We start from the raw sequence: 27,264 nt of genomic DNA, 5'->3' as shown, positions 1-27,264 counted from the left end.
CAGATGAAAGATGAAGAGTCCTATATTGTACAGTCAGAACGGTTCACAGATGTCTGCTGTTACAACCAAGCTTGTCATCGGGGAAGACGGGCAACACAAAACCAGTTGTAATCTGAAACAAATCAAAATCGATAAATGCACGAACCAAGAGAAGATATAAACAAAAGCAACAGATTTTGTAGAGAAAGGCCTTGAGAACACAACAAGAACGGTGTCTTCAATATTAAAAATAGGCCATTTTGATCATTGAGCTTTTGTATAATCCCTTAAATTTCTCCACAAATCACTCAGCAAAGTTACCACAATCACAGCACAGTACCTCAACGAAGAGGCAAGTACAGGAGGTGCATAAAGAGAGGTAAGCTGTTTCCTGCCAGGAGGGCAGGGAAAACATTCCCGTGACAACAGGGAGAAGACAGGAGCCGAGCGTAACACTGTTGTCATGGTCTTGCAACCCAAAACAGCCTGAAATAATCTTCTGACAGTGTCAGATGGCCATCTTGCTACGTCACACATCGGATGACTAACAGCCACTCATGGCCCACTCTCGAATCTTTAGAAAGAAATGCAGAAAAGAAAATGCATTAATATTCAATGCATCACTGATGGTTCGCAGATTCCCCATACAGGTAAAATATTGGACCACGTCCAGATCCCCTCACTCGATTCTGTTTACTTTTTTCCTGAATATACCATTCTTACGTCCTGATTTACACTGCGACAACTATCACCTTCAGTTCAGCGTAGGATGACAGCTTACTGTCAGACTTGCCTCTTATTGATTTAAATGCTGAAAATTTCTATCTATGATTGTGATTATAGTTTATTCAGGACTTAAATGTGTGAATAAAGTACCTTTTGTGCCATTTATACGGAATGGAATTTGTTGAAAACAGTTCAATCAATCAAACTGATACAATTCACCTTTAATAGCATATAAATCCCCTAAATTTGATACACTTCTTCATACTTTCTATACATAATTTAGTACAACTGCCATTCTAATCTACACAATGTATTTCTTCTAATAAATAAACCTACATATGAGTTCTTAAAAGGCCGTGGGAGTACGTTTCAAATGTGCCTCTGACTAAGAGGAAGTCATGCTTTCCCAAAGGCACATGAACAAAACATACCAGCAGAAACCACCTCAGAGTTTTGCATAAATATGTCTGTGATTGTCATTCATTTACAGTGATTCATTTGGAAGCGACAGAAGAGATGTGTAAGTTAATAATAATGGCCCAATACAGAGTTGTGTACACTCGCCGCTGACTTTACAAATACCGGTTATGTTGTCATATAAAATCCTCTGCTCCAGGAGCACAACGTCGGTCTCTCTGGGAGGTCAGACTTTACAGAGTTTCTCTCTCTTTTACCCGGCAACAACAGTCCAGAAACAAGCTGTGTGGGTTCAAGAGTGTGAGCATGGGCCATTGTATACGCGAGTGTATCTGCTGCCGTGCCTTTGTGTATTTATGCGGAGCGGAAACGGTGGAGTCTGGATATTGTCAAGCTGTCTATCTGATAGAAAAGCCAGTTGTGTGAAGCAAATAGGCTGGCAGCATCAGTCGTCGCTATGCCTCATTTCTGAAGCCCTGCATATTCCCTGAAACGCTGAGGTACACATACGTCCACGTACACCCGGGCCTGCGCGCGCTCACACAAACAAGCTGCTTTTCATACCACCCACATTAAGCAGAAACACATTTGGAGTTTCCAGCGAAATGACGCGTTTGTCTGTCGCTGCACTTTGAGACACTTACTGTGGGCACACAGAAACAGGTGTTCTATTACAAGAGAGCGATCGTCGAATGTGACTTTAAGTTGTGGCTTGCAACACGTTTGAGCTGCAAGGGTCCCTTCGATGCTATCATATATCCTCTTGAAATAGGAAATGCACAGTGCTGTTAAGTATTAAGAAGCAGATCCGCCTGCCTCGGAGGCCTTGGAAAGGTCGCCCGCTTAAAAAATGGCTTCACTTACAGTTATGAAAAGCAGGCTGAGAAGAGGAAGATGCATGGCAGCAGTGGGAACTGTATGGACATTTTAGTTACATAAAAAAGAAAGGTAGTTCGCAGATTAAATCTCGGTATGTAACCTGCAAAACATCAGTGGATAATAACACAGCACATGTTCAAAAACAAGACAGCACAAAAAGTAAGCAAACAAAAATCTGATGTAGAAAGACATATATCATATGTTAAAGGTGAATCACAAGGGTTTTAAAATTTTTTAATAATTTTTGGTCCTCAGTGTAAAACGAAGGCGTCTTCTCTGAGAACATTTCATCCTGAAGTATCTGTACATGACAATGAGTTCATGTGTTTTGTAGTTGAGTCTTTTTTTTTTTTTTTTTTTATGCTTCCAGTTACATCAGAATAGAAAGTAGTTTTTAAAAAATATTAGCAAGAAACAGACACAGCAGGAGGTAAAATCTGGTCATAACATTTCTTAGGTAACATAATCAAAAGTGTGTTCACGCCGAACATAGAATATAATCACCTAACTTTTTCGTGAGATTATCAACTTAACTTGTTGGCAGTTAGATTGTGAAAAAGCAAGTGTATGTAGTTAAAGGAACTAGGTATAAATATGTAGTACTAATGCTTATGTTTGGATCAGATGGTGGTGTTTGTTAAAAAAAAAAAAACTCATCTTTGTATAACAAAAGGGAGCAAAATAAAGACATCGAACAAGAAACAAACCGCGTTTCCGCATCCAAGGATGATTTATGTCCACAATTTTTTACTTGTGTTATTCTGAATGTGCTTCTTGAAATAGTAAAATTCAAGCTTAACAAAGACATATTTTCTTTGGGGTTTCACTAAATAGAGCTTACTGCCACACACACACACACACACACACACACGCCCACACACGCACGTTGAGGTCTGGCTTGCTTTAAAAGCTGAGTCAAAACCAAATCCCCCCAAAAAACGTGTGCAGACGAGAGAGAAGGCTGTTTAGAGTAATTAATTGTGACTTTTTTTCCTGTTTATGGATGAAATGTGTCTTTCATATCTGAAATTGCACATGTTGCACTCCGGCTTCCAGAGCTCTTAAAAATGCATATAAAGTGTCCATGCTGATCTCAACACGCAACTCAAAATTCAGACTTTGTTGTCTTTAATCAAAGTATATGAGTGGAGGCATAATCTGCGTGAAATGACATCATGGACATTACACCGACTCCATGTGTCAGAGAGGTTTGTAATTTTCTCTGTCAGCTGTAAAAACTCCCATTAGTGGGGCAAGGAACTGCTCTGGTCATGCTCATCCATCAAATTCCTCTTAACATGGCGATTGTTGATGACAGTATTTAAGGTTTTACTAGATGGATGAAAAGCAATGTAACGTTTATACTTAACACACACCACGTGCACAGTTTCAACCCGCAAGTCCAGTCGTGAAAGATTTGGAAGTAAACTGCCAAAAAAAAAAAAAAAGCCCCGAAAAATCCAAGTGCAGCGCATTTATCATAAGCGCCTCCATTATGGTTTCAATATCTTTTCCTCACCAGCTCCAGAGGTTCCACTAGCAAATCCCCCTCCCTTCTGTTTCTCATTGGATCAGTTCATCCACTAATCAGATCCTCGGAGGCCGCAGACACTGTGACTGGAGCGAGGTCACGTCAAGACTCAAATCTCCACGTCGCTGTTGTGTTATGGTCAAAAGTTTAAGAGCATCACGTGGTCTGATCGTTCATTTGTATCGGTCAAAGAGAGGCCGGTATACTGTTACGTTTGCTGCACCAAGAAAAGCTATTAAATGCGGCGCTTTGCTATTTATGGTTTTATCTGCAACTTATCCCGACGTTAACTTGACACTATGTGTAAGGGTGGCGCGGCGGGAGAAATGTGGTTCCAATATAAAGTCAGTCTGTACCGATCCACTAGCGTGTTGCACAGAACCCAACGCCTCCATGTTTACACACACACACACACAAACACACGCGCACGCACACACACACACGCACACGCACACGCACACGCACACACACACGCACACGTGCGTACTCTTCTTTCATACAGGGTGGCTTCACTCCAGCAAAACCATTCAGGTCAAACTACTTTTGTATTTTGGAAGAATGTGAGATATGTGATAGGCACCTGTTTTTAATTCTGTTAGTAGAAGGGGATCGATTCGCCAGTGTGTGTGTGTTTGTGTGTGTGTGTGTGTGTGTGTGTGTGTGTGTGTGTGTGTGTGTGTGTGTGTGTGTGTGTGTGTGTGTGTGTGTGTGTGTGTGTGTGTGCGCGCGCGTGCGTGTGTGTGTGTGTGTGAAAACTAAAACGTGAGGGAGAGAAATTACCTCAATCTGTGAATTTGCTATGACTAGACGTGTGTGTGGGGCCCCCCACCCCCCCTCTGTGAGTCCTGTGTAAAGAGGTGCAAGGCAAGTGTACAGATCTGGTGAGTAAGATGAGTGGTATGTTAACATGCGCTGGGTTTGATGTAAAGTACACTAACTCAACGCTGCATGCACGTGTGCACGCTCCAGCAGAGGCAACGGGCTGCAGCAGCAGGAAACTCAATCACAGAGAAGTGGACAAGATGGCAACTGACCGTCTTTCACTGTCCTCGGTGCCACGTAATACAAACCATTCGTTGAGGGATATCTGAGTGAGGAGAGTGTGTGTGTGGGGCGTGAGTGGTTTTCACATCTGTTTGGCAACGGTTGCCGTCTATCGCTCCCTAATGGGAAAAGTACACTCTTTAGATACTAATGACCTCACTGTGTTGGGCTGGTAACGAAACAAGGTGTGCGGAAATGTTCGTTTCCCAGGAGAGCAACACCAACGTGTGTGTTTGCCACCTACAAACCACAGGCGAAGGAGGAGGAAATCTGCTGATCCCTTCAAGACAAGATGCATCTGCAGCTTCCCTGCAATCAAATCTGGTATTTTGGGTATTTAGGCATTACTATTAAAGTGAAATCATAGAGTCGCCATTGTTCAAAAAACTGCAGAGAAATCTGCAAAACCGTCATATGCTAGAATCGAAATCAGAAAGCGTGTCGTGAGCATTGTCACAAGAGTATTAGGGCCGTCTGCAGCTCTCTCACCGAGTCAGAGTCTGTCCAAACTTGTAAACCGTGTAAGCCATTTGCTGCGAGGCCGTCGTGGGTCTGTGTTTAGAGTCTGCGACTACTTCTGAGTCATGACCGGCTACTGGTAATGTCGTCCGTCAGACAGCCACTGAAGCATGGCGGTCCGCGTGTGCGAAGGCTCTTTAGCAACAATGAAGCAAAGCATTTTCATTCTGGACTCTAATAACAATGGTAAGGAAGGAGAAGGCAAAGGAAAAGAATTAATCGATAAAGATTCAGATGAAGTAGACAAAGAAAAAAAGGATAATGCAAATTAAGAAAACAAGGATGACAATGTAGAAAAAGATGACAAAGACAGAGGATGAGGAGGAAGAGGAAGAAGACAAAGGTAAAGTTAACCCTTAAAGACAAAGTTTTAAAAAGATAACATTCGCATGGAACAAAAACATCAAACTGTTTTCATCCAGCGGATGGTTTCATACGGTATATTTAGCTTTAATCTGATTATTGTCACACTCGTGTACTTTTTTTTCTTTAACCAAAGCAGAGCAGTGAAATCTAAGGGAGTGAGAGAGCAGGCCTGACATTTTAACAACCAGAGATTGGTAACACTGTCACCTCCAACAACAGTGGTTGTGAAGCTTCGACTCCTTATCTTGTTAACCATCTGGTCACACACCTCTGCTGACGCTGCAATTGGCTGCTGAACACTCTGTAATTGCAGAGAGACAAAGAGTCGGTTGCAGAAATAGGATGAAATAGGGTGGGAGACTGGCCCAGAACTGAACTGCCCATCAACCATCAAAGAGTTCAGAGTTAAAACCTTCTCTGCAGCCCTTTGAACAAAACACCAGCGAAGGCTGCAAACAGTGACTTCTTCACAAGTGTCTCTTTTAACACTTTCCAATCTATCACTTTCAAATCCATCACAAGACCGGGATAGCGAGGGCAAACAAAACATTTGTTGAGGTGTACAGGACATCTGCTCTATTCCCAGTGCAGGAAGGCTATCTTTGATCCCGGGCCATGTGATGAATGAGGGTTATAAAGAACAGATCCCAAGCAGGGCAGCAATGCAAACACGCAGTATCCCAGACTCCCTTTTCACTGCTCCAATAATCACTATAATCACAGCAATCATCTTCCACTCTGCAAGTATATCCACACACACATTACCTTATGCTTCAGTTGAACCGAAGGCTCTGTTTTCCTGTTGAACATGCAGAGCCAGATCAAACAGTTACAGGACCAGCAGCATTGCATTGCAATCGATTCCACAGGTAATTATGCATCTAAGATATAACATGTTGGAAAAATATTATGTTATGTTGGTGAGAATGCGGCAAAAGTCATTTTCCACACATCCATGGTGCATGTACAATACAAATATTATCAATTTAGCGCATTTGCCTTCATGAATGTGGAATATCAGACGTGTATCGCACAACACGCAAAATACTGAGAGAGTTTATGCTGATAGATTGATGAACAAAACACAGTGTGATTTACTACGTCCAGAAACCCTTGTGTTGTTTATGAGCGTGCGTGTTTTTCAGAGATTTGAAAAGGAGCTACAAACTGGCTCAGCCTTCATCCCACATGCTGTGGCTGCTGTGATGAACAACTTCATTTGTGGACTTTATTATGGGATATTTTCTGTGTTGTGCCATAAACTATGACTTTGTGACCAGCCATCGACCATGTTGCATCTTTCGTCTTTCGCCAAATTCACCTATATTTGCAGTAACGAGCGGATTGTTTGATAACTTGATCTGCTAGCACGTCTAATGTCATTGGATCACATTAGGGTTTGTGCTTGTGGAGGCTCCGCCACAATAACCAAACAATTTGGTTTCCAGCAGATTATTTTTTGTAGAATATTTTATTTATTTCTTTTTTTTAACTGCACAGTCCTGAATATATAAACTCAACCATTTTTTAATGTAAGCATCAAGTATTTCTTTGTCACTGCGTTTGGACACAGTTCATTTGCTTGTGTTATTCATATATTACAACAAATTCTGCAGTTATGATTTTTTTGTTTTTTGAAATCAAGTTTTGACTTGTTAAAATGAAACCATGCGCTGCAGCAAAGACGTCTTTTAAAAAAAGAATCATTCAACCAGCTTCAGTACGATATCCTCATCGGTCCCGTTTGAGTTCCTGCAGCAACACGCTACACGCACACCACAAGCTGTGATGGATGTCCCCGCCAGATGTTGACGTAAAGAGAAAATGGGACTTTTCCCAGTTCGGCATCTTAAACAAATATCTCGCAAAAGTCTCAAAGCATATTCTCATCAATCTTGTGCCCCTGCTGAGTTTTCTGCTGAGTCTGTTGAGCACCTGAACATGTGTCATAAAAAAAAAAAAAAAAAACATGAACATTCATCTACTTTTTTTTCTTTCTCCCTCATTTTGTTCTTTCCATCAACACTAAACATGTTTGAAGCTCATCGTCTGCGAGTCACATTTTGATTTGTTTAATAATTATGGTTTGGTCAATTCGCTTGTTTGATGTCTGAGTTATAGAAAACTAATGATCTTCTTGCATGTGGCTTTCAAGTGGTTGCAAAACCATATTGCACGCTATAATGTCTGAAATTAACCGCAAAGATTTTTTTATTTATTTTTCCCCAGCTTCACAAATAAATACAATCTCATTTCACGCGTATTGAAGGAAACCTCTAAAAACACACCGGCCAGTCAAATCATTACGCTCATACATCTGTCTAAACACTATTTCCATTCATTTGTTTCACTGATTAAATTTTCTCCATTTAGACAGAAAGTCTGTCATATTGTTGTCGCCTTCAAATTCACAGCTGCGTACGTTCAGCAAACCGGCTCAATGGCCAATGAACATGAGCTTTTTTCATCTATTTTTGTGTATAAGTAGTTCAAAAATCTAGATGGAGTGGGAATAAGGTGGATCATTGAGTATGTTGGTTCTCACTTCTGCTTGTGTATTTTTTACAAAAAGAATCTTCATGGAACAGACGAGAGTTGAATTTAAAACTAATATATAGCTGAATATAATATAAAAGTATCAGATCTGGGATAAAAAAATGAATGAATGAAAGGTTTGACATTAATAGGCTTCTGCAAAGCGACATAAACCAAAACTCAGTGTGAATTATCTGTTGAGTGCAAACTGCTGGTGAAATCGCTTCAATCACTCTGGGAGGCACATCGATTTTATATATGCAGGTTTTCTCCAGTCCTCTGGTTTCCTTCCACGATCTAAAAACATGCATGTGAATTGCCCGAGGGTGTGAATACAGTTATCTGTTTCTGTTTGCCCCGTGATGCAATGGTGACCTTTCCAGGGTGTCGCCAGCGTTCCCCTACTGTTCGCTGGGATCGGCGCCAACGCTCCAACATGCAATCATTTTTATTTTGTTAAAACAAAAATTAAACTCACTTCCATTGGCCTTCCACATTATTGTAAATGAAGACATTGATGAATGACTAAAGTAATAAACATCAACCTGTGTGAGATTCTGTCATAATAAAGGATGGATGCTGTGCAACGTTATCAGAGAATCACCTGCAGTTTCACTTTCACGTCGATGTGAGTATGCAGGACTGATCCCTGGCTAAGCTCTGCTCCCTTGCTTTCTTTTCTCAGCCGAGAGTGGAGGGTTTTGAAGGCAGCGGACTTGAACGGGGAGGGATCCTGTAGAGCCAGACTATTAGTGCTGTGAGTGGGGCATTCTGGCTCAATCAAACCCTGGGTTTCCTCCTCTGCCAGGGGAAAGACCTGGCCAAGCCAAATCCCGCCAGACATCTGTTCCTGGTTAGAGGTGTCGGCTCCTGCCATTCACAGCAAAAAGTTTAAAACCTCAGGGAGATTTCACTTGGCCTCGTCCTGCGTGGGCCACTGCAAGCAGTCCTGTACACTCCCTGAGGGAACGCAGGTCTGAGGAAAACACCACCAAACATTCAACTGCACTTCTCCTTTCCGTGATTCAATCCTCTGACCGAGGCAAATTTCATTACACACTTATGGACTCATAAAATTCCTTCAATAACATAGTCGTCCCACCGATCTGGGTTTGTTCAAAATCAAATATTTCAAGAGTGAAAGGGCTTAGAGGGCAATCAGCAATATGAGGTGAAACGCTTCTAACATCCGACCCGGGTCACAAGTTTAGTCCAGCTTTTCTTCCATTTTCTGTCCTCTTTCTTGATGGCAGATAAACAATTGTATAATATGATTGCGACACAAGGTAGTCTCAACCATACTACAAAGCTTTTTCCACTGTCGCTCACGTGGGATTGCTGGGTTTTTCTCTGTAAAAGTGCCTTGGAACGGCCTGTGTTGCATTTGGCGCTACTCAAATAAAATTGAATTGAATTGAAGCAAATATGTTTTAAAAGTGTTGCACTGCTTAAGTGATGAAAGCCCATAAAATCGTTTACATATTTTCTCTGTCATGTTTTAACCATCCATCAGCTGGCATCTAATAAAAGCCCCAAATAAAAACCCAAGGCACCAATTACTGGATACTTAAGCCAATTAACAAAAACAGAATAAAAGGGAGACGTTGGCAAATGGGAAAGAAAACAATTTGGTCACACATCTAACATTAAGCTTCCATTACCCCTCTAATGAGCCAATAAACTTTCTGGAGGTGACTGATCTCAGGTTGTAGCCAAACCGCTATCTGTTGTTAGTCTCTGTAAAAGTAGGTTACCATCCTAACAGCCAAGTCAGAACTGGCTTCCATATGTGTCCGTCCAAGTTTCGAACACATTTTATAAGTCTTACAAACAAACAAAACTCCAGACTCTGACAGCGATGTGCGTTTAAAGACGAAGACTCGAAGCTCTTTCTGACACAAACGCGTCGCCCGTCAAACACGTCACTTTACGTTCAAATGAAGAACGTCTCCAAACGAAAAAGCCCGCACCATAAGCCACTACTCCCTAAAGCAGCTCAGTAAAAAGATTTCCGGCGCAGGAGAAAAATACATTAATAGAGACATTTCTGCTGTGAAGATGAAGACTTTGCATGTCAGCTGTTTCCTGGAACTCTGGATTATGTTGTTTAGATACCAGAGTTGTTTGTTATTGGCTGTTTGTTTGACAAAGTCTGCAGTGAATCATTGTTTTGGAAGGTAGCTGGACACCTGTAGGGTTTCTATTGAGAGCAAACAGGATGCCAGACCCTGCTTTTGGGCTTTTGCTCTCAGACGCGTTCTACTTTTAGACTGTAGGGGTGAGCAAGAAACACAATTCATGCAGCTAATGCTTACAGGTGGGCTCACCGCATCCCCGCGGCATTCTCCAACACATCAGTCAGCTGCGGCTCGTCTGCAGCTGTGCATGACGACGAATATTCATGTTGGAGCCGGGGAATTTAAGAGAAAACCCCTTGTTCAACTTGCAAAACGGTCATAATGTATTAGTCAGGCTGAATGAGGCACATTAATCTTGATCCACTAAAACCAAAACCATTCTGGAGCAAAACAACACGTGCCAACGATGAAGAAGGCATGTCGGGGGATTTGGTTTTGACAAAAAAAAAGAATGCAATTTTACTCTAAATAAAAAAAACATTACTGCATCAAAGGAGTTACAACAGTAGAAAAGTGTTCTTGTCCTACATTTGAGATTCGGCAGACGCGCTCCGAAGCCACGACTCGGCCACTTTCTTTCCATCTGGCCTCCATCTTCACATCCTGAATATTGTATCTGAATTCACCAAATAAATATTTGCGATCATTTCGCAACGAAAACATTGAAAAGTATAATGAGGTTCATAGTGAAGTGATGAGCTGCGTGGTCATGAAGATCTTTTTTTATTATTTATTTATTTATTTTTTAAACGTTTCTTCTTTCATTTGCTTTTAACAAGTACCAGACGGGTTCTCTTCAAGGTCTTTAGACACCGGCCTGCACGCAGGATAATGAGGAAGTAGCTTCTTCATATAACCCTCTGAGGCACATCCATGTTCCCGTTTCATCTGCGGGTCAGAGGTCAGAAACAACCAGCGGTGACGCCTCTGGAGCAGGTAAAGCTTCAGTTTCTTTCTCAACCCTTCAACAAGGGAGGACATGTTTTCTCAATTATCAAGGGTTTTGTTTTTTTGGGTTTTTTTTCGGTTTCTTGGTTGTTGTTAGCAGGAAAAAGGGAAGCGTTTTTCAGTTCCACAAACGCAGAGTCATTAAAATAATTTTTTTTTGATATACTGAAATCCAATAAACACGACAATGAAAAGTAAATTAGTCTGTATTTAGAAGAAGAAGTGGAATCTGCGAAGCATGCGCTGGGTCATCAAAGTGAAGAGAAAAGAAAATTGACAGAACTTAGACATTTGTGATAGGATTTTTTGGGGAAACACACTTTTTATTAAAATAGTTTTTTGTAAGGGAGCTTCAAAGACGTGATTTGTGCTCCGAGGGTGTCGGGAATGCCAACATTTCAATGTACTGAACCCGGCACTTACTGGTTGAATCCGCCTTGTAGGCACAGCATTTCACTGCAGGTGTTGGCTGAGTCCACGGAGCTAAACTGCCAAAGTGAGCTGCATTGGCAAAAACCATTGAAACTGAAAACACACTTTGTTGATCTCATATGAAACAAAAAATCTTTTTTTTTTTTTTTTTTTGTTCTTTGCTTGATTCTTTCACCCCATGCCTTATTTTTCAGGTTTTTGTTTTTTTTATTTTTTTTATTTTCCAGTCCTTCCCTTTCCCATCTCTACTGACTGCGTTCACTCGTGCTCTTGTTTTCTCATTCGGAGGAGCTGTGCTGTGAATCTCCAGCTCAGCAGGACGCCGTGGAGTGATAGATGGCCTCTGACAAGGTCCCACACAATCCAACCAGCCATATGCTCCCAGTGAAAAAGAGCAGAATTAAAGCGGATTCACAAGTGGCCAGACGAGAGGCATGCCAGATTCTTGTGCAACAGACTTGTCATGAAGTTTACAGGGGGAGCGGCTTTGACACGACGTGTTAATTTTCAGACACTTTTACAAATTCGGGGAAATTATTCAACGGACAAAGAAGAGAAACAAGCACTGCTCCCAGTAACAAACCTGCCACGTACCGCAAAACATGAGAAAGCTGCACTTTTAACCTTGGTAAGAATCTATGGTTTTACTGTTATTGTTACAGTTTTTACCTGAATATTCATTGTTAATATTCTTTTTCTTTTACTGGCTGCTGTAACAATCCAAATTTCCCCACCATGGGAGAATAAAGAGGATATCTATTTGGAATTAATCATGAACGTGAAACTCCATGCGAAGTTGCTATATCAGATTAAAATGAAGGCTTCACAGCTTCACTTGGGAGTTTCAGATTAATGATTAAAGGAAAATTCAATCATAGTTTGAAGTCGGGGCTGCACGGCGGTGCCGTGGGTTCGAGGGCCTTTCTTTATGGCGTTTACATTTTGTCCTCCCACAGTTCAGCGTTTGAGGCTAATTAGTGACTCTGACATTCCCATGGGTGTGAATGTGTGTGTGTGTGTGTGTGTGTGTGTGTGTGTGTGTGTGTGTGTGTGTGTGTGTGTGTGTGTGTGTGTGTGTGTGTGTGTGTGTGTGTGTGTGTGTGTGTGTGTGTGTGTGTGTGTGTGTGTGTGTGTGTGTGTGAGGCTGTCTCTCCCTGCCTTCTCCCACCTGAGATCAGCTCCAGCACCCCGGGACACTGGGTTGGATAAAGTAGTGTAGAAGACAGAAGGAAGGATAAAATATGAAGAAATGCATTTAAAATGAATAATGACTCATTGAAGCACCCACAGTCCTAACTTGGAAAAACATTGTGGAGAAGATGAAAGAATTAACACTGTGAAAGAAAAGTTCCCTCCTGCGCACTATGCACACATATGCATAAACGTTGCAAACGGAGCAATGTTAATGACTGTTAAATTCCAGGGTAAGTTGTTTAAAGAAGAGTCGTTGGTGCGATACACTTAAACGCCCGGTCGAATCCTCGAATCATCTCAAGCACCCAAAAAAGCTTTTAAGGCTATATAGTCCCTTATTGTCTCTTATTTGTGGCACGCACACACACACACACACACACACACACACACACGCACGCACGCACACACACACACGCACACGCACAAAATCTCATAAATAGCGAATGACAGCCTGAGAGTCATATTAAGGAAATAAGTGTGTCGCTAGTAATCAAGGACTCATGTTTCCCCTCAGGACAACATCATCTGGACCCATACGGAACTGACACATACACATAGGCACATATTTGTGGCACACACACGTACGCACACACACACACACACACACACACACAAGCATGCACTCAAGAGGTACCAACATTCCAGCTGCAGGTCCATCCCCCTGGTACACGCCGGCTGAAGGCAGTATAAAACGCAGTGCCATGGTTTGAAATTTGACACAAAACGTATGTTTTAGAGTTCTGAGGAAAAATGTGGAGGTTGGATGTCATGCCAAACAATCATAGGGGAGGAAGGACTGCTTTCAAACATTTCCCATGCATCAGGCTATTAAAATGACATTCGTTTGCAGGTTGCTGGCACTTGTCTCAGGGCATATTGCAAACACATGGAACTACATGTTACGTCCGTCCGTGATTTAAACGCTAAATATTCTTTCGATCAAGGAAAAACAGACACTTCTGGATCAGTGGAGGCCATGTGGAAAGAGTGAAGGGAAAAAAAATGGCAATCAAAGGCTTTTACGCTGAACTTGCATCACTGCTGATATTTTTAACTTGACCATTTCCACTGCAATTATATCAAAAATAACATTTATTTTATATGTCTGATTAACACTTTAGGACAACCCTTCTGGTCCCAATATATTGTGTTGTAGAACTAAATCAAACCTTTCAAGTTTGTGCTCGTCTGGCTTTTATTCATGACTATGTATCAAGTTAATGAAGTAAAGACAAAAATAAAAAATCTAATGAAAAGGTATTTTTTAAGTTGCATATTGCAAGTTGTGCCATTATTTGACCCCGTTCACACGATCTGATCATTTCATGCAGCAGCAAGTTTTTCACTCATCTCATATTTGGGTCAGTGCATCTTTCAGGGTTCATTTCAAATTCAATGTTTCTTCTGGTGACATGAGAATCCTTAACTTTTAACTATAAGCGCCGTTTTTAGCTGAACGACTGCCAGGTGGGTCGGCGTCGGATGTCCACCGGATTTGGGTGTTTCATAAAAGCGCCACATGCAAGGATTTCAATTTGTCCATACCGACAGCCCTGTCCTCAGTCTGGTTCCAGTGCATCACCATCCGATGAAGATCAACATTTGTTGCAATACCGCAAATAATCTGCTACAACGCTGAATAAATTCTCACTTAATCTGAAGAGTAATTGAAGATGGCGGCAAGCTGAAAACAGCGCAGCCAAGATCCATACAAATTTCAGTTTTGGTTCCATCGAAAAATACAATTCTTTGACGCAAATATTCAAATGGTCTTAGTACCTTGTAAATATTCCCTCTTGGATGAGCGGGATAGTCGTTCCTTTTCATCCTAACTGTGTGGAAAAGTGAGAGACATAAAAATGTCTGTTGAAAAGTTCACAGTCTGGAGCTGCTGTTTGGGATCACCCCGTGTTTCTGATGCTGTTCCAAAATCTAATGTATTTGTAGAGAAACACTGCACTTTTGACTCGTCTCGCTTGTTGGCAGGACAGCACAGCGTGATTTAAGCTCCTCTTCAAACAATCGACCCGATGCTTAGTGTGCAAAAACATACACACAATCTTTAACGTTCTTTGTTTAGCCCCCCCAGGTCTGTCCAAGATCCACAATGGCTGCTCACATCCAATAATATCATTACGGATATCAACAAATCAAAGCAGATTAAATTCATGCTCCCGCTGACACGGCAACGTGCTGCACCGTCGTGTTACAGTGAGAAACTTGGCAGGGGAAACGCTCGTAAATCTGTATTCAGCAATGAGCCGGAGATGGATTGGGTCCTGAAGCAGCTGCCGCACTAAAGACTGAATCCATCACGATTCACGTGTTACATGTGCGTATTCACGGAGGAGGGTTTCCAACGGCGAGGCGCACGGAGGCACCGCAGAAACACCGCCACCGCCGTGCTGAAGAGGTTCAGACGTGAAATTAAGAAAAGGCTGGGTAAAGTCCTGGAAGAGTCGTATAGCAGAACTAATAGGAAGGATGGAGCATATTTCCCACTGTTGCAAGAAAATATGTTTTGATTTTCAAATGAGTAAAAACAGAAAGTTATATCCAGAGGCACTTTGACTACAGACAGCTGTGCCAGTTTGTTCTGATGAAAACATGCTCAAGCCACTCGCAGATGTTCAGTAAATTCCCAGTTTCAGTGCGTTCTCATAGTGTTTACAGATTTTTTTTTTTTTTTTTTTTTTTTTTTTTAAACCTCATGCCTTCCTCTCATGTCCCGCTCACTCACTCACTCACAATGCTCATAATGCTTTTTGTCTGGGACACAAGCGACACCGCTGTCTTCTCCATTACTGTGTCACAGACGATGAGTTCTGTGCTGAAATTCTGTTAACTGGGACAAAGAAGCGTTTGTGTGTCTGTGTGTGTCCATAGTTGATGTACATCCGTACAATAAACTGAATATTTTCAGTGCAGTAAATGTTGAGAGTACGAGCAGGACTATAAAAAAAAAAAAAAAAAAACACACCAATTTCTGACATCTTGCAGATTGAACGAAGGATCCTACACAAAAATGTAAACAGTCACTGCTTTTCTCACTCAGTGCTACGGGGTCGAATCCAAACTCCCAAGCAAAGATAAAACTCAAAAGCGAAACGTTTCATCCCGCATGCGGCATATCAGAAAAGAAAAAAAAATACTGTTGGGACAAAACGCACCTGCATAACGGACTGCAGGGCAGCGGGGTGCGTTTCCCTGGGAAGACAAAATGTTTCTCTCTCACGATGGTGGAAGCACCAAGCGGTCCAGGAGAAGCCGGCCTGCCAACTTTCACACCTCAGGAGACAAACTCAGGCTATAAAAGTCAAAGATTCTACAAAACTTCGACATCACACACTACAAGTGTATTCTCAAGCTGAGAGGCAAATTGTGTTTGATGTGGAAGTTCCTGCAGGATATCACACTGAAATAATTATTGTGAACCGCTGGGATTATTGAGGGGCGGGGGGGGGGGGGGGGGGGGATCTCTATTCTAACTAAGTTCATCATTTGCATCAAATTCAGTTCTGAAAGTATAAATGTTACTTTGGAACGTCACTTTTTTTTTTTTTTTCCTGGTAATTTTTCTATTAGGAAACAAGGCGTGCTGGGAAAAGAGACCAACCTCACCGGCTCCATTGTTGCCCAAGAAAGCGACTGTGGATACGGAAAGTCAAGCCTCGCCAACGTACCAATTTGAAATAATGAACTTGCCTCATTGTGCTCAGTTACCAGAATTCTGAAATGTGTTACACGAATATCAAAATGTCTTTTGCTTCCTATGCCTTTACTCCAGTTGCCTCCATCTCATGTTTCCTCTGGGTGCAGCTCAATACGCTGCTACTGGCCTGAGAGGCAGTTCAAAGAGAGAGGCTCAGGTATTAGTGTCCACTTCACTTTCAGCCGTGTTTACTTAAACCTAACAACTGATTAGACACTGTAAACATTCGTGTCACTGGATACTATGCGAGTGTGAGATCAGACTTAGAAAGAGAGAGAGAGAGAGAGAGAGAGAGAGAGAGAGAGAGAGAGAGAGAGAGAGAGAGAGAGAGAGAGAGAGAGAGAGAGAGAGAGTGAAAAGAGGCTAAATCGTGATGTGAGGCTGCAAACCATCTGCCTGAAAGTGCAGCCAATTTCTGACTTATTAAACATTAACATAAAGCTCTTTGGTGTGACGCCTTGAACCAAAATCCAGGCTCTTTGTGGCCTGGTGAGCTTTGCTCCGCTACCGTTAATTAAAAAGAACAAAGTTATTTGTCACATAAAGCCACAGCAGAAGTGATTTGCTCTGGTCTGAACAAGGGAAATTCACTGATTTACTCCTGTCTGCACATATTAACTCCTTTTTTTAACCACCGAGCGCGCTCCACTGTCAACTCCATAGTTCATCCACCAGGCTTACAGGCATTATTAAAAGAAAAAGCAAGTTATCAATAGCAATCAGTGGATAATGGTTTGCACGCACCCGGTTTTCTCTTGTCCTTGAGTTTTCCTCTGACAGTCCAAAAACATGTTTGAAGTTAACTTGGGACTCTGTAGAAGTCAATATGTGTCTAGTTGTGTGTGTGTGTCTCTCTCTCTCTCTCTCTCTCTCTCTCTCTCTCTCTCTGTGTGTGGACTGTTGAAGCTGTATCCTGCCTTCACCCACAGTCAGCCAGTAGCATCTATCGTAGTAACAGCAATCTATAAACTATGTTGTTATCAGACGATCACACTTATTTTACATTCAGCAAATCGTAAATACTCAATGCAATTACTTCAAAATGGGAGAAAGTAGTTTATTTGATTTTTTTTAACTGAAAACTAATCTAAAATGTCATGCAACTGTTGCCTTAAGGAAATGGTGTAAAAATGAAAAAGACGCCAATGCATACAAGTGTGTGAGCTGCTGACAGAGTGGAGCTGCTCCAGAAGCGTTTAAAGCAAAGTTACTATATTTTTCATAGTTTTTTTTTTTTTCCTGAAGCTTTAAACATTTGAAACCGTATTCGATATTAAATAATATGAACAATAAAACTTGTGTGAAGGAGGATGTCCATTTACAAAAAGCAGGAAAATTACTTAGTCAGCCATATTTTGAGTAACCTGTAAATGGCTCATGATATTAAAGGACAGAACTACTGAATAGTGTAGAAGATCTGCTAAATAACTGTTTTACACACAATGGCCTAATGAGAAATGCATACGCACGTTTTAAGCAATACATTCTTAATAATGTGTGATTTTCTTTTTTTTAGGTTTTAAAATAACCTCCAACGACACCCTAAGGTTAAAAACTGTGAAGGGTTAAAGAGTGCACTATGAAAATAGCAGCATGTATTCACCTGAGAAGACACATGAAACGGTGTGGTGAAGAAAATCCTCCATCAGATAAACGCCAATAATCTTTCAAAATAACTGCGATATTATGGAATCTGACCCTCGCTGGAAAAGGGATTGGACACCTCCTTTTCAAATATTATAAAAACTAAGACTTCATGAGGTTCAACATGCACCTTTGTAAGTACGACTTCCTTCTCTGACATGATCCCATGAGCCAGTCTGTGCTGACCATGCAGGTTTCACGCAGGACAGGTCACCGGTGGCTTTAATCCGCGCGGATCTTTTCGTGCCTCTGGATACAACCACAAATATACACAGTCTCTCTCTTTAGCTTAAACAATGTGTATGTTTGACTTCTGCTCAATGTTTCCTATCGCATTCAAATCAAAGACAAACTCTCAGACAGCGTCACACCAGCAGCCACAGATCACATGTGATCTCATCTTGCGTTTGACTCTCCCGTTTCTATGTTTTGGGAAGACACCCTCCCCCCCATGTTCTTGTTCTCAAATATTGATCAGCCTTATGACATAGTGCAGGAATTTCTAAATCGAGTTGTGTTTACTCTTTGAGGCTTGATTATACGAATGGGGACTTTGAGGTCCTGAGGTCGAACGGATTGACTGTCTCATTCTCTGAAGTGTCAAATAAACACGGGACTTTCACATGACTCCACAATATACAGCGCTAAGCTAACAGTAAACAACGGGGAGAAGATTAGAAGACGGTGTGAAGCTGCAGAGCAGGAGAAACTCACAGAGGTGGAGGAAGGAGAGAGGTCGGAAGAACATGGAGGGAGTGGCGTCTGACGGAGGGATATACTCCTGCAGAGAGACATGGAATGACGCTGGCCATGACCTTGTCTGAGGTTTTGGAGTCATTTCTCCACGTAATTCCCCCTGCTGACTGTGTGTGTGCGTGTGTGTGTGTGTGTGTGTGTGTGTGTGTGTGTGTGTGTGTGTGTGTGTGTGTGTGTGCACGTTAACCCAGTATGGCCCCATTACTGATAGCTCTAACAAGCCGGGGTCAAAGGTCAGACAGTGGTGAGTGGAAAAGGATGGAGCGAGACTGTTAAAGGTCTTTTAAACACCACCTGCCTTAACACACACACACACACACACACACACACACACACACACACACACACACACACACACACACACACACACACACACACACACACACACAGTGGGTTTGGACTAATTGTTACCAGACCGTATTTAAACACATCCTCAGTAACCCCGTTTCCCTCCACCACAGAGACGAGGGGTCTTTGCACGGATTCAAGATCACTCAACATGCTAAGCCAATGCAATAACGAGGCTGTAACTCAAACATATTTACACATCTAAGTCTTTTTTTTACTTCATCTGTGCATGTGCTTCTGACTAATTTCTACAATGCAAAACACCGGACAATTAAACCGAGCCATCAGAGGGGCTCTTCTACCCTGCATCTTCATAAAAACCTTTAAAAAAAAAAAAAAAAGCCCAAACATTTCCCATGAATGAGCCTGTAGCTTTTGTTCTTTCTTAGGGGGGAAAAAATACACACACAAAAAAACATAATTTCTGGGAGAACCCTTTCACTGTATCTCATTTAAAAATAAAGTCCTTTTGCTTGGATTTCTTCCCATTTTCCCATCTGCACCTGCCTGAAAGCAGCACGGTGCCTCTCTCTAGCAAAACCTATTTTTACCCCTTAATCAGAGCCCATACGGCAGAGGTTCAAATCTACGTCGACAAAGTCCTTTATCAGATCCTACTTAATCAGTGCAAATGAACGAAGGCAGACAAGCGCGTGAGAAAATGGCATTTCGATGTGATTCATTCTCACCATAAGTTTCAAGGCGCGAATATTTTCCCAGTAATATTTCACGGGACTCGCACCTGTACAATCAAACTGAATATTTATCTCTCCATTTTGAGGGTATTCGACCAAAGTGACCCGCGTCGGCACAAAACGCTCAAAAGACCAAGGCATAGTTTTTCATCGGTAACTCAGTAATGGGTTTTCTCTCCCTTGGACTATCACACAGATGACTGCCCGCATCTGTTTTGGCCTCCATGTTGCAACAAAGTGACCAAGTGGGAACATCCCTTTTTGTGACAGGAAGCTGAGGGGTTTATGAGAAATGTGGTCTTAATTTTGCACCACTGCACATGTGTGATAAAAAAAGACTCGTTGTACAAGCATTGTTGTTTATTTCTTTGCCATTTTAAATTTTTTCCCCCCCCTTTCTTTCCAGGAGATAGCCATAAAGATAAAGATGGAGTGACTCCACGAGGAGCCTGTAATGAAGTCACCGTGATGTTGATTAATGTTTTGCCAACATCGGCGTGTGAAGGATGACACGTTTCGATATTATTACGTTCTTACAAGCCTAAAAATATCAAACATGTGTTGACGGCGAGGCCAGATTGACTGGAAACGCGACAAGATCAACCATAACTCACTGTAGTACACAACACCAGGCCTGAACTTGTGAACTGACCTCTTGTACAAACAGCACTGAATTCCTTCTCTATCTATTTGCCTACTTTGATTAATGCAATGAAGCCATGTTTTCACTATTGCACTTGAGACTATTTGAAAATAGGCAATGGAAGTATGCCGGTTGTCTCTGGCTCTATCAGTCATATGGCAGCATGAAGCGGATCACTTTGTACCGGGAGAGCGGAACACAGTAAATACATGAAAAATACACTGCGAGCCGACTCGTGTCAGGTCAACGGTTCTGTGTGTGCGATAACCAATATTATTCAGCGGGAATCTTTATTTTAATAATTGATTAACATCTTTTCATCGGGGACGTGATTGTGTGTATTGCCACACTTCTAACAACCGAACAATGACTCGGTACATTAAATTATTTTATTTGCCGTGACCGAGCTGCACATAATCACCCAAGTTAAACTTTTTATTTTTTGTCCCTTAAAATTCTTTTGGCTTTTAAGACTCACTATTTGGGTGGTTCGCTGTTTCGGGATATAAATCCCAATCTGCCTTAAAAAAAAAAAAAAAGGAAAAAAAGAAAGGCCTTCCCCCACCCACTTCATTTTCAAAATGCTGACAAGTGTGTGTGTGTGTGTGTGTGTGTGTGTGTGTGTGTGTGTGTGTGTGTGTGTGTGTGTGTGTGTGTGTGTGTGTGTGTGTGTGTGTGTGTGTGTGTGTGTGTGTGTGTGTGTGTGTGTGTGTGTGTAGTTCTGCATGAGCGGCAATGCAGCACTAAAACCTCAGACTATTTTTCTTTTAAAGTGATTTGAGCTCATTTTATTTGCACTGATCAAGAATGCATATAAGTTTGAATATTGAACACATTTTGTAGTGTCTTACGGCTTTATTTAACTTTAATAATATTATAACCTAACTCAGCAGTCCATATAGTTTTTGCAGTTAAAAAAAGTTAGGTCAGTTTGGACACGCTCTCATTGAAGCAACTCGCTGCCGAGCTCAAAGTTGTGCACGGCTCCGTCAAAACACTGCGGTAATCTCAAATGACAAATCCCTCATTGACTTTCTTCTCCTGCAGTTTCTCATTTCCAATCCAGTCAATCACAATAACAGATAAGTAATGCAGCCCACCCAAAATCAGGACTTCAGAGATCCTTCTGCGGTCGGGTTAACTGTAACCGGTGAGAATGTCAGTGCTCTGTTTACTAGTCTCTGCTCCGTCCATCCCCACATTCCTCCATTACAAATTGCATTTGTCATTCTGAAAGCTGATGGTTTACACTGGCATGCTTTGAACCTCCTGAGAGCCGGGGCGTGTGCACGTACGCCTGTGCACGAAGGCCCATGACCTACAAGGTCCAGACGGCACATGACGCGCACGTCCGGATATGAACAGGAGCCAGAAAAAAGGCCAACGTGTGTGTGTGTGTGTGTGTGTGTGTGCTTGTGATCTCCTACCTGTTATTGTAATATTGCTGTAGATGTTGGACATCTGCTCTTTGAGCAGGACGAGCTGCGTGGTGGCGGCTTTCTCCCTCTGCAGCTCCAGCATGATGTCGGGATGGTTGGCCAGTTTGCAGCCGTTCTGCTTGTCCAGTGCAATGTCGCTGCGCACAATATCTGAACACATTTTGAAATGAATTAAAGAGACTTTTTTTTACCCCAACTTTAACAATTAAAATCGCTTAACATATTGTCATGTATGACAAATGTTGATTTATTTTGGGATTTTACAATTATTACTTGGAAATTAAAGATGAGCACTTTATTGTCCCTCAAATCTTTGGATAACATTACCTTGACATTAAATTAAACCAGGAGAACCAAATATTTTGTCCAAAGCGACCTCACCAGAGAGTAAACACTGTGCAATCATCTTGCAAAATGTGCAAATATCCAATTTCAGCCTCATTTAACAGTAGAGGTAATAGCTATTTGTAGTTTATTTGCTGCTTTTTAAAAAGCAATGGACATAACAACACTGAGACCCGAGATTAGAAGCAGGCATCAAGTACAGACGTTCTCATAGTGCAATGTTAGTTTTTTGGACTAAAATTAAAAAAAGTTGTTTGTAAAAAAAACAAAACAAAAAAAACAACAACTCTGCTGCACAAAACAACACGACAGTCGAGTACAATCCCTTATTTATTTATTTATTTTTTAAATGAAAGTTTCGTGTTCAGCAGTTGTTACTTCGAGTTGACATCAGGTGTGTCGTGGTTTATAAATAAGAAGCTTTTCTGAAAATGAGCGTGGGAGTTGTTGTTTTTTTTTAACACTGTTGGGTGGATGTGGCATTAAATAAAGTTAGTGCATAAAAATAATCATAATAATAATTAAACAAACAAAGAGAACTTCCAAAGCAAAGAATGACTCTGCTCGAAAGGGGTGAAAAAAGAAACACTGACACGGTAGAAACCGACGCTGAAATATGTCGGACAGAAAGACACGCGGTAAGGCGGGAGGAGGCGGAAGGAGGAAGGAGAGGAGTCGCGTCTGTGTCTATTCACCGTCCTCGTAGTTCTTCAGGTAGTAGTCCGGCCCGGGCCCTCGGAACTTGGTGGGGTTTTTCTGGTTGTTGAACTGCAGGAAGTCGGTTCGTTTTCCACTGAAGCGCAGGAAAGCAGGCGACAGGCCGCGCGCCAGGGTCACGAGGCGCTTGGAGCTGCATGTGCACAGAGATAGACACCGATGTAAAAAAAAATCGATACAAAATGATCTGGTCTGCAAAGCGAACAGAAGGAGAGGAAAATAAAACAGATAGATATAGTATGCACCGTTTCTATAGGGGCTTCCACTCCGAGCAGCTTCTCTTGTCTTTACACAGAAAACTTCCCGAGATTCGAACCAGCGTCGCTCATAGTCAAGGTCAAGAATTATTCAAACGCGCCAAGCGGAGAAAATATAAAGACCTTAAATTTCTATGTTTAGTCGTATAATTAGACACAATTGTCCAGTCGATACTGATCTTTACTAAAATATATTTTTTATTGGTGCAAAAAAAAATTATTACTTTTAATTTGCAGGATCCACAGAGAGACTATATAAACATAAAACGTTAAAGGAAATAAATGATGACTAAGGGTTACAATAAAAGAACTTCAATACAGTGGCTGCAACTTCCAGTCTGAAATATGTGAATGCTTCAAGTAGTAAAATATACAATATACTGTAGTAAGTTGGGATTCATTGCAAATAAAGTTTTTGACATTTAGGAAAACACATTGAGGTTAACAAGAAAGACTTTTAATTTTACATTACAGATGAATCGGCTTTAAGTCTCAACAATAAAACAACAGAAAAGCGGGGAAAACACTTTAATTGAGGCTCAGCGGTCTTTAAGTACAAACGATTCAGTATTTGCCATATACAAGCTTATAAAGACGATACATTTAGTTATGAGGCTAAAGCTGAAGTTGAAGTAGGAAACTATGTTAGAAACTTACAACATATGAGACATAAATGTTTTAAATGTTTACTATATTGAAATCAACTCAACTTTTCTTATTGAGGATTAATAGGATTATAGATAAAACCGTAAAATACAATGTCTGACGAGGCAGTAAACTGACAGTGTGAGTGAATTATTGTTATTCACGTTATTACATCTGACGCCATAAACAATATTTGTCCAGATTCATTCAAATCAGGACTAATATAAACAAGAATTTGTACTAATATTTCCTGCCTTTATTTCAAAATGTGAATTTTCATAAGGCATGGACTCACTGTTTGTCTTTTTTTTTTTGGTCAAATAACATAAACCTATAAGTTACAAAATAATATAGAAAAGTTTTGTATGAAGAAAATAAAGGTTTACTAACATATTGTCCATATAATGTAAAATTAGCAGCATATGTTGAAACACTGGATTCAGGTGAGCCTTAGTACTTCAAATAGATATAAAGTTAAACTTAGATTTATTGAGTTGTGTTATCATAATTTTACATTAAACTGTAGTGGAGCAAGGGACACACAAACAGTTTTGTCCAATCTTCACGATGCGCACTGTGTGTATCAAATTCCTCTCTATATAAACCAAGGAGTCCAGTATAAACACACTTTTAAGTAGTACAGCACTTGCAGCTTCATCTCCTATGATGTGTTAAATGCGAACATTTCTCATCTCGGTCAAAAACCGTCGTGGAGCTTCATCGTTCGGTTTTCCAACTTCGGAAGAAGCATGGCCGCGTGCGTAATGGATAAAAACAAGAATATTTTGGAGCTGAATGCCTCGTCAGATTAATGTGGATAGCCAACGAGAAGAGCTTTTTGATACCTCAGAAAGTCCAGCCAGCCGTCTTTGATAATCGAGGGGTCCAGTTGCAAAGAAAGGAAGTTGTCGTTGAGGACTCTGATCGGACTGCGAGTGTTGACATCCAGAAGGACCAGCGTCCTCTCCATAAAGCCCAGCCGCTTCCCACCGGCTGCAGGTCTCTGGTACGTAGAGGAGGAAGAAGAGGAATAGGAGGAAGAGAGCACAGACTGCACCACCAAAGTAATCACAGATGCCAGCCACAGGGAGGACCACGGGAATACGCACGGTGATGATTTGGGCATCTTCTTGGTTTGGAGAGCGGGGAGATGAGTGCGCGTAATGAAACTTAAAGATGGGAGGAAGAAAAAAAAAATCAAAACGGCTTGACAGACTGGTGCAGTAAAGATCGATGACGGTTCTTTAACTCGGCCTCATCGATCTGGATCTGTCTTCCTGTCTAGCTGTCTCACCCCCTCTGCCCCCCGCCCCTCGGAGTATTTTTGGGAGCTGCACATTAGAGCGCACGCCCCGAATCAGCCTTCCCGGTTACGAGAGCCAGAAGCTGGGAGGAGGAGAGGAGGCAGCACCGCCCCTCCAAGGTTTACTGAGGTATGAATACAAACTGTTTAAAAGTTGTTCTCTCAACCCTTCAGTAACAATTGAGGATGAAAGATCCAGGACCATTTATAAATCGTGTGTATGTGTATCTTTTTTGGAGACGTGTCTGATGAATAGAAATGTGTATTTTATATATAGATATATATATATGTAATATATATCTTGAAGTATATCAACAAGTATCTTAAAGAAGTTATTCGATGTCGTTGTGACTCAATCCGGCTATCTGTGGATATTTATTTCGTGAAGATAATAATGCGTAATTTGATTACTGTTCAGCTGAAGAAAAGCATGCCTGAGAGAGTCAGACGCTTTATTGCACTATACTGCTGTGCACAGATTTGTCTGCAAACGTTGCCAAAGGTAAACCGTTATAAGCAGTCATCCACCACACAATTCATTTATTTTTAAAAAGTTTCTTCTGGTCGCAGTTACAAAACTGCACCTTCAAACCTAAATGTTCCCAAAGAAAAGGTTTTTGAAAGAGGCCTGCACGAATATCCAGGCGAGCCTTCACAAGAACAAAAGTTCCTTTTTTTTTTTCTTCAAAACTTTTAAAGATAGAATCTTGTCACAGACTTGTTTAATGTTCCCTGTGGAGAATAAAAGTGTTTTGACAAACAACTGATTGACTGCACATTGTCCAGATGACGTTTGGAAACGGCAATATGGGTTTTTGGAAATACTTTTTTGTTTGTTTGAACCTATTTGAGATGTAAGTTTCTACACATGGACCTCACCTATGAACTCCTTCAGATGACCTTTAGGTCCAGATGTTTTTAGGGCAAGAAACACGCCAAACAAAGTGACTGCAGTGTGTTGTGATCTCTCCAGGGCGCAGCGCGCCAAGCGCTCCCCAGGCGGTCAGTGCAGCAAAAGGTGGTCGTTTAAGGTCACTGCTGTCCCACAAATGAGCAGCAAGCTAAATAAGAGGAAATTGTGCCGCTTAAACCCGAGATAATCCTTTTTATCCCGGCCTACTACGCCGACTCACGAACGCATCAGACCACAAGTGAATTTTTCCAAGGTGTTAACGTTGCAGTCTTTACGCACGGAAGTTCCTTTTTTGAACGCATTCAAAGACGCCTGCTGTTTGATGGAGGCGCATCTGTGTTGATAATTGGGTAATTCTTAAAAGTGGAAAAAGCCACATGGTTTACAGAGTGACTCTTCAATGGCGGAGACAACCCAGTAGGATAACAGTGATACCAGGAGGAAGTGACACACAGCTCTGTCTTGTCCGGCCTCTTAGAACAGAGATTCACACAGCAGATTGTCTGCTGCTTCAGATTTCAGAAAGTTGTCTTTTTTGGCACAGCTGGACATCACTGGCAACATGTGGTTCCAATAGGATCACCGCATTACAACGTTTATATAGTGAGTTATTTTTGTTTATCAATTTTTTTTTAATTTGTATTTGAAATGAGTATCGGGATGTATAACATGTCACTTTATAGGATGTCTTAAAAAAAAAAGATTAACAAACCTGATGCCGCCTCCCAAGATTTTTAGAGATAAAGTTTAGCTAATTGGAAAAAAGAAAACTTCTTAAGTGTGTTTGCATAATTTTTTGTTGACTTAAGGCGCATTTTAGACTCACATTCAAAGCAATCCGGAGCTCCGCAGCGTTACCGACCCACCCAGGGTCCCTCGGCTCAGACAAATATGAAGAACAGAGATGTCACTGAGATAAGATGAAGGCTATGTCTTAACTTTATTACCCGGCTTTAGGTAAAGAATTCGTTTTTATTCTGTTTTTGTTCCTATTTAGAAACTTGTCTTATTTATATTTGATCGCAGAAAACACAATCGGTGATTTAAAAAAACCCAACCCAAAAACATTAATCATCATCGAATAAATCCACACCAGTCTCTTCTCTCAACTTTACTCCAGTTTTCAGCTGCATGGTCGT

The 27,264-nt window shown here is 41.3% G+C and overlaps 1 protein-coding gene across 1 annotated transcript in view; it reads right to left on the bottom strand.

Moving 5' to 3' along the window:
• Positions 1–25,222, bottom strand: part of hpse2 (heparanase 2) — a 51,240-nt gene extending 26,018 nt beyond the window's left edge. Inside the window, exons 1-3 of the mRNA XM_080482401.1 lie at positions 24,755–25,222; positions 22,986–23,140; positions 21,934–22,095 (exon numbers count right to left, since the gene is read on the bottom strand). Of these exons, the coding sequence (XP_080338527.1) occupies positions 21,934–22,095; positions 22,986–23,140; positions 24,755–25,035 (598 nt within the window). The 5' untranslated portion in view covers positions 25,036–25,222. The remainder of the gene's footprint in view (positions 1–21,933; positions 22,096–22,985; positions 23,141–24,754) is intronic.
• Positions 25,223–27,264: the final 2,042 nt, after the last annotated feature.

This window comes from Lipophrys pholis (genome assembly GCF_963383615.2).
Source record: "Lipophrys pholis genome assembly, chromosome: 15".
Classification (NCBI taxonomy): Eukaryota; Metazoa; Chordata; class Actinopteri; order Blenniiformes; family Blenniidae; genus Lipophrys; species Lipophrys pholis.
Note: the sequence above shows the minus strand (reverse complement) of the source record. Positions and strands in the feature narration are given on the sequence as shown.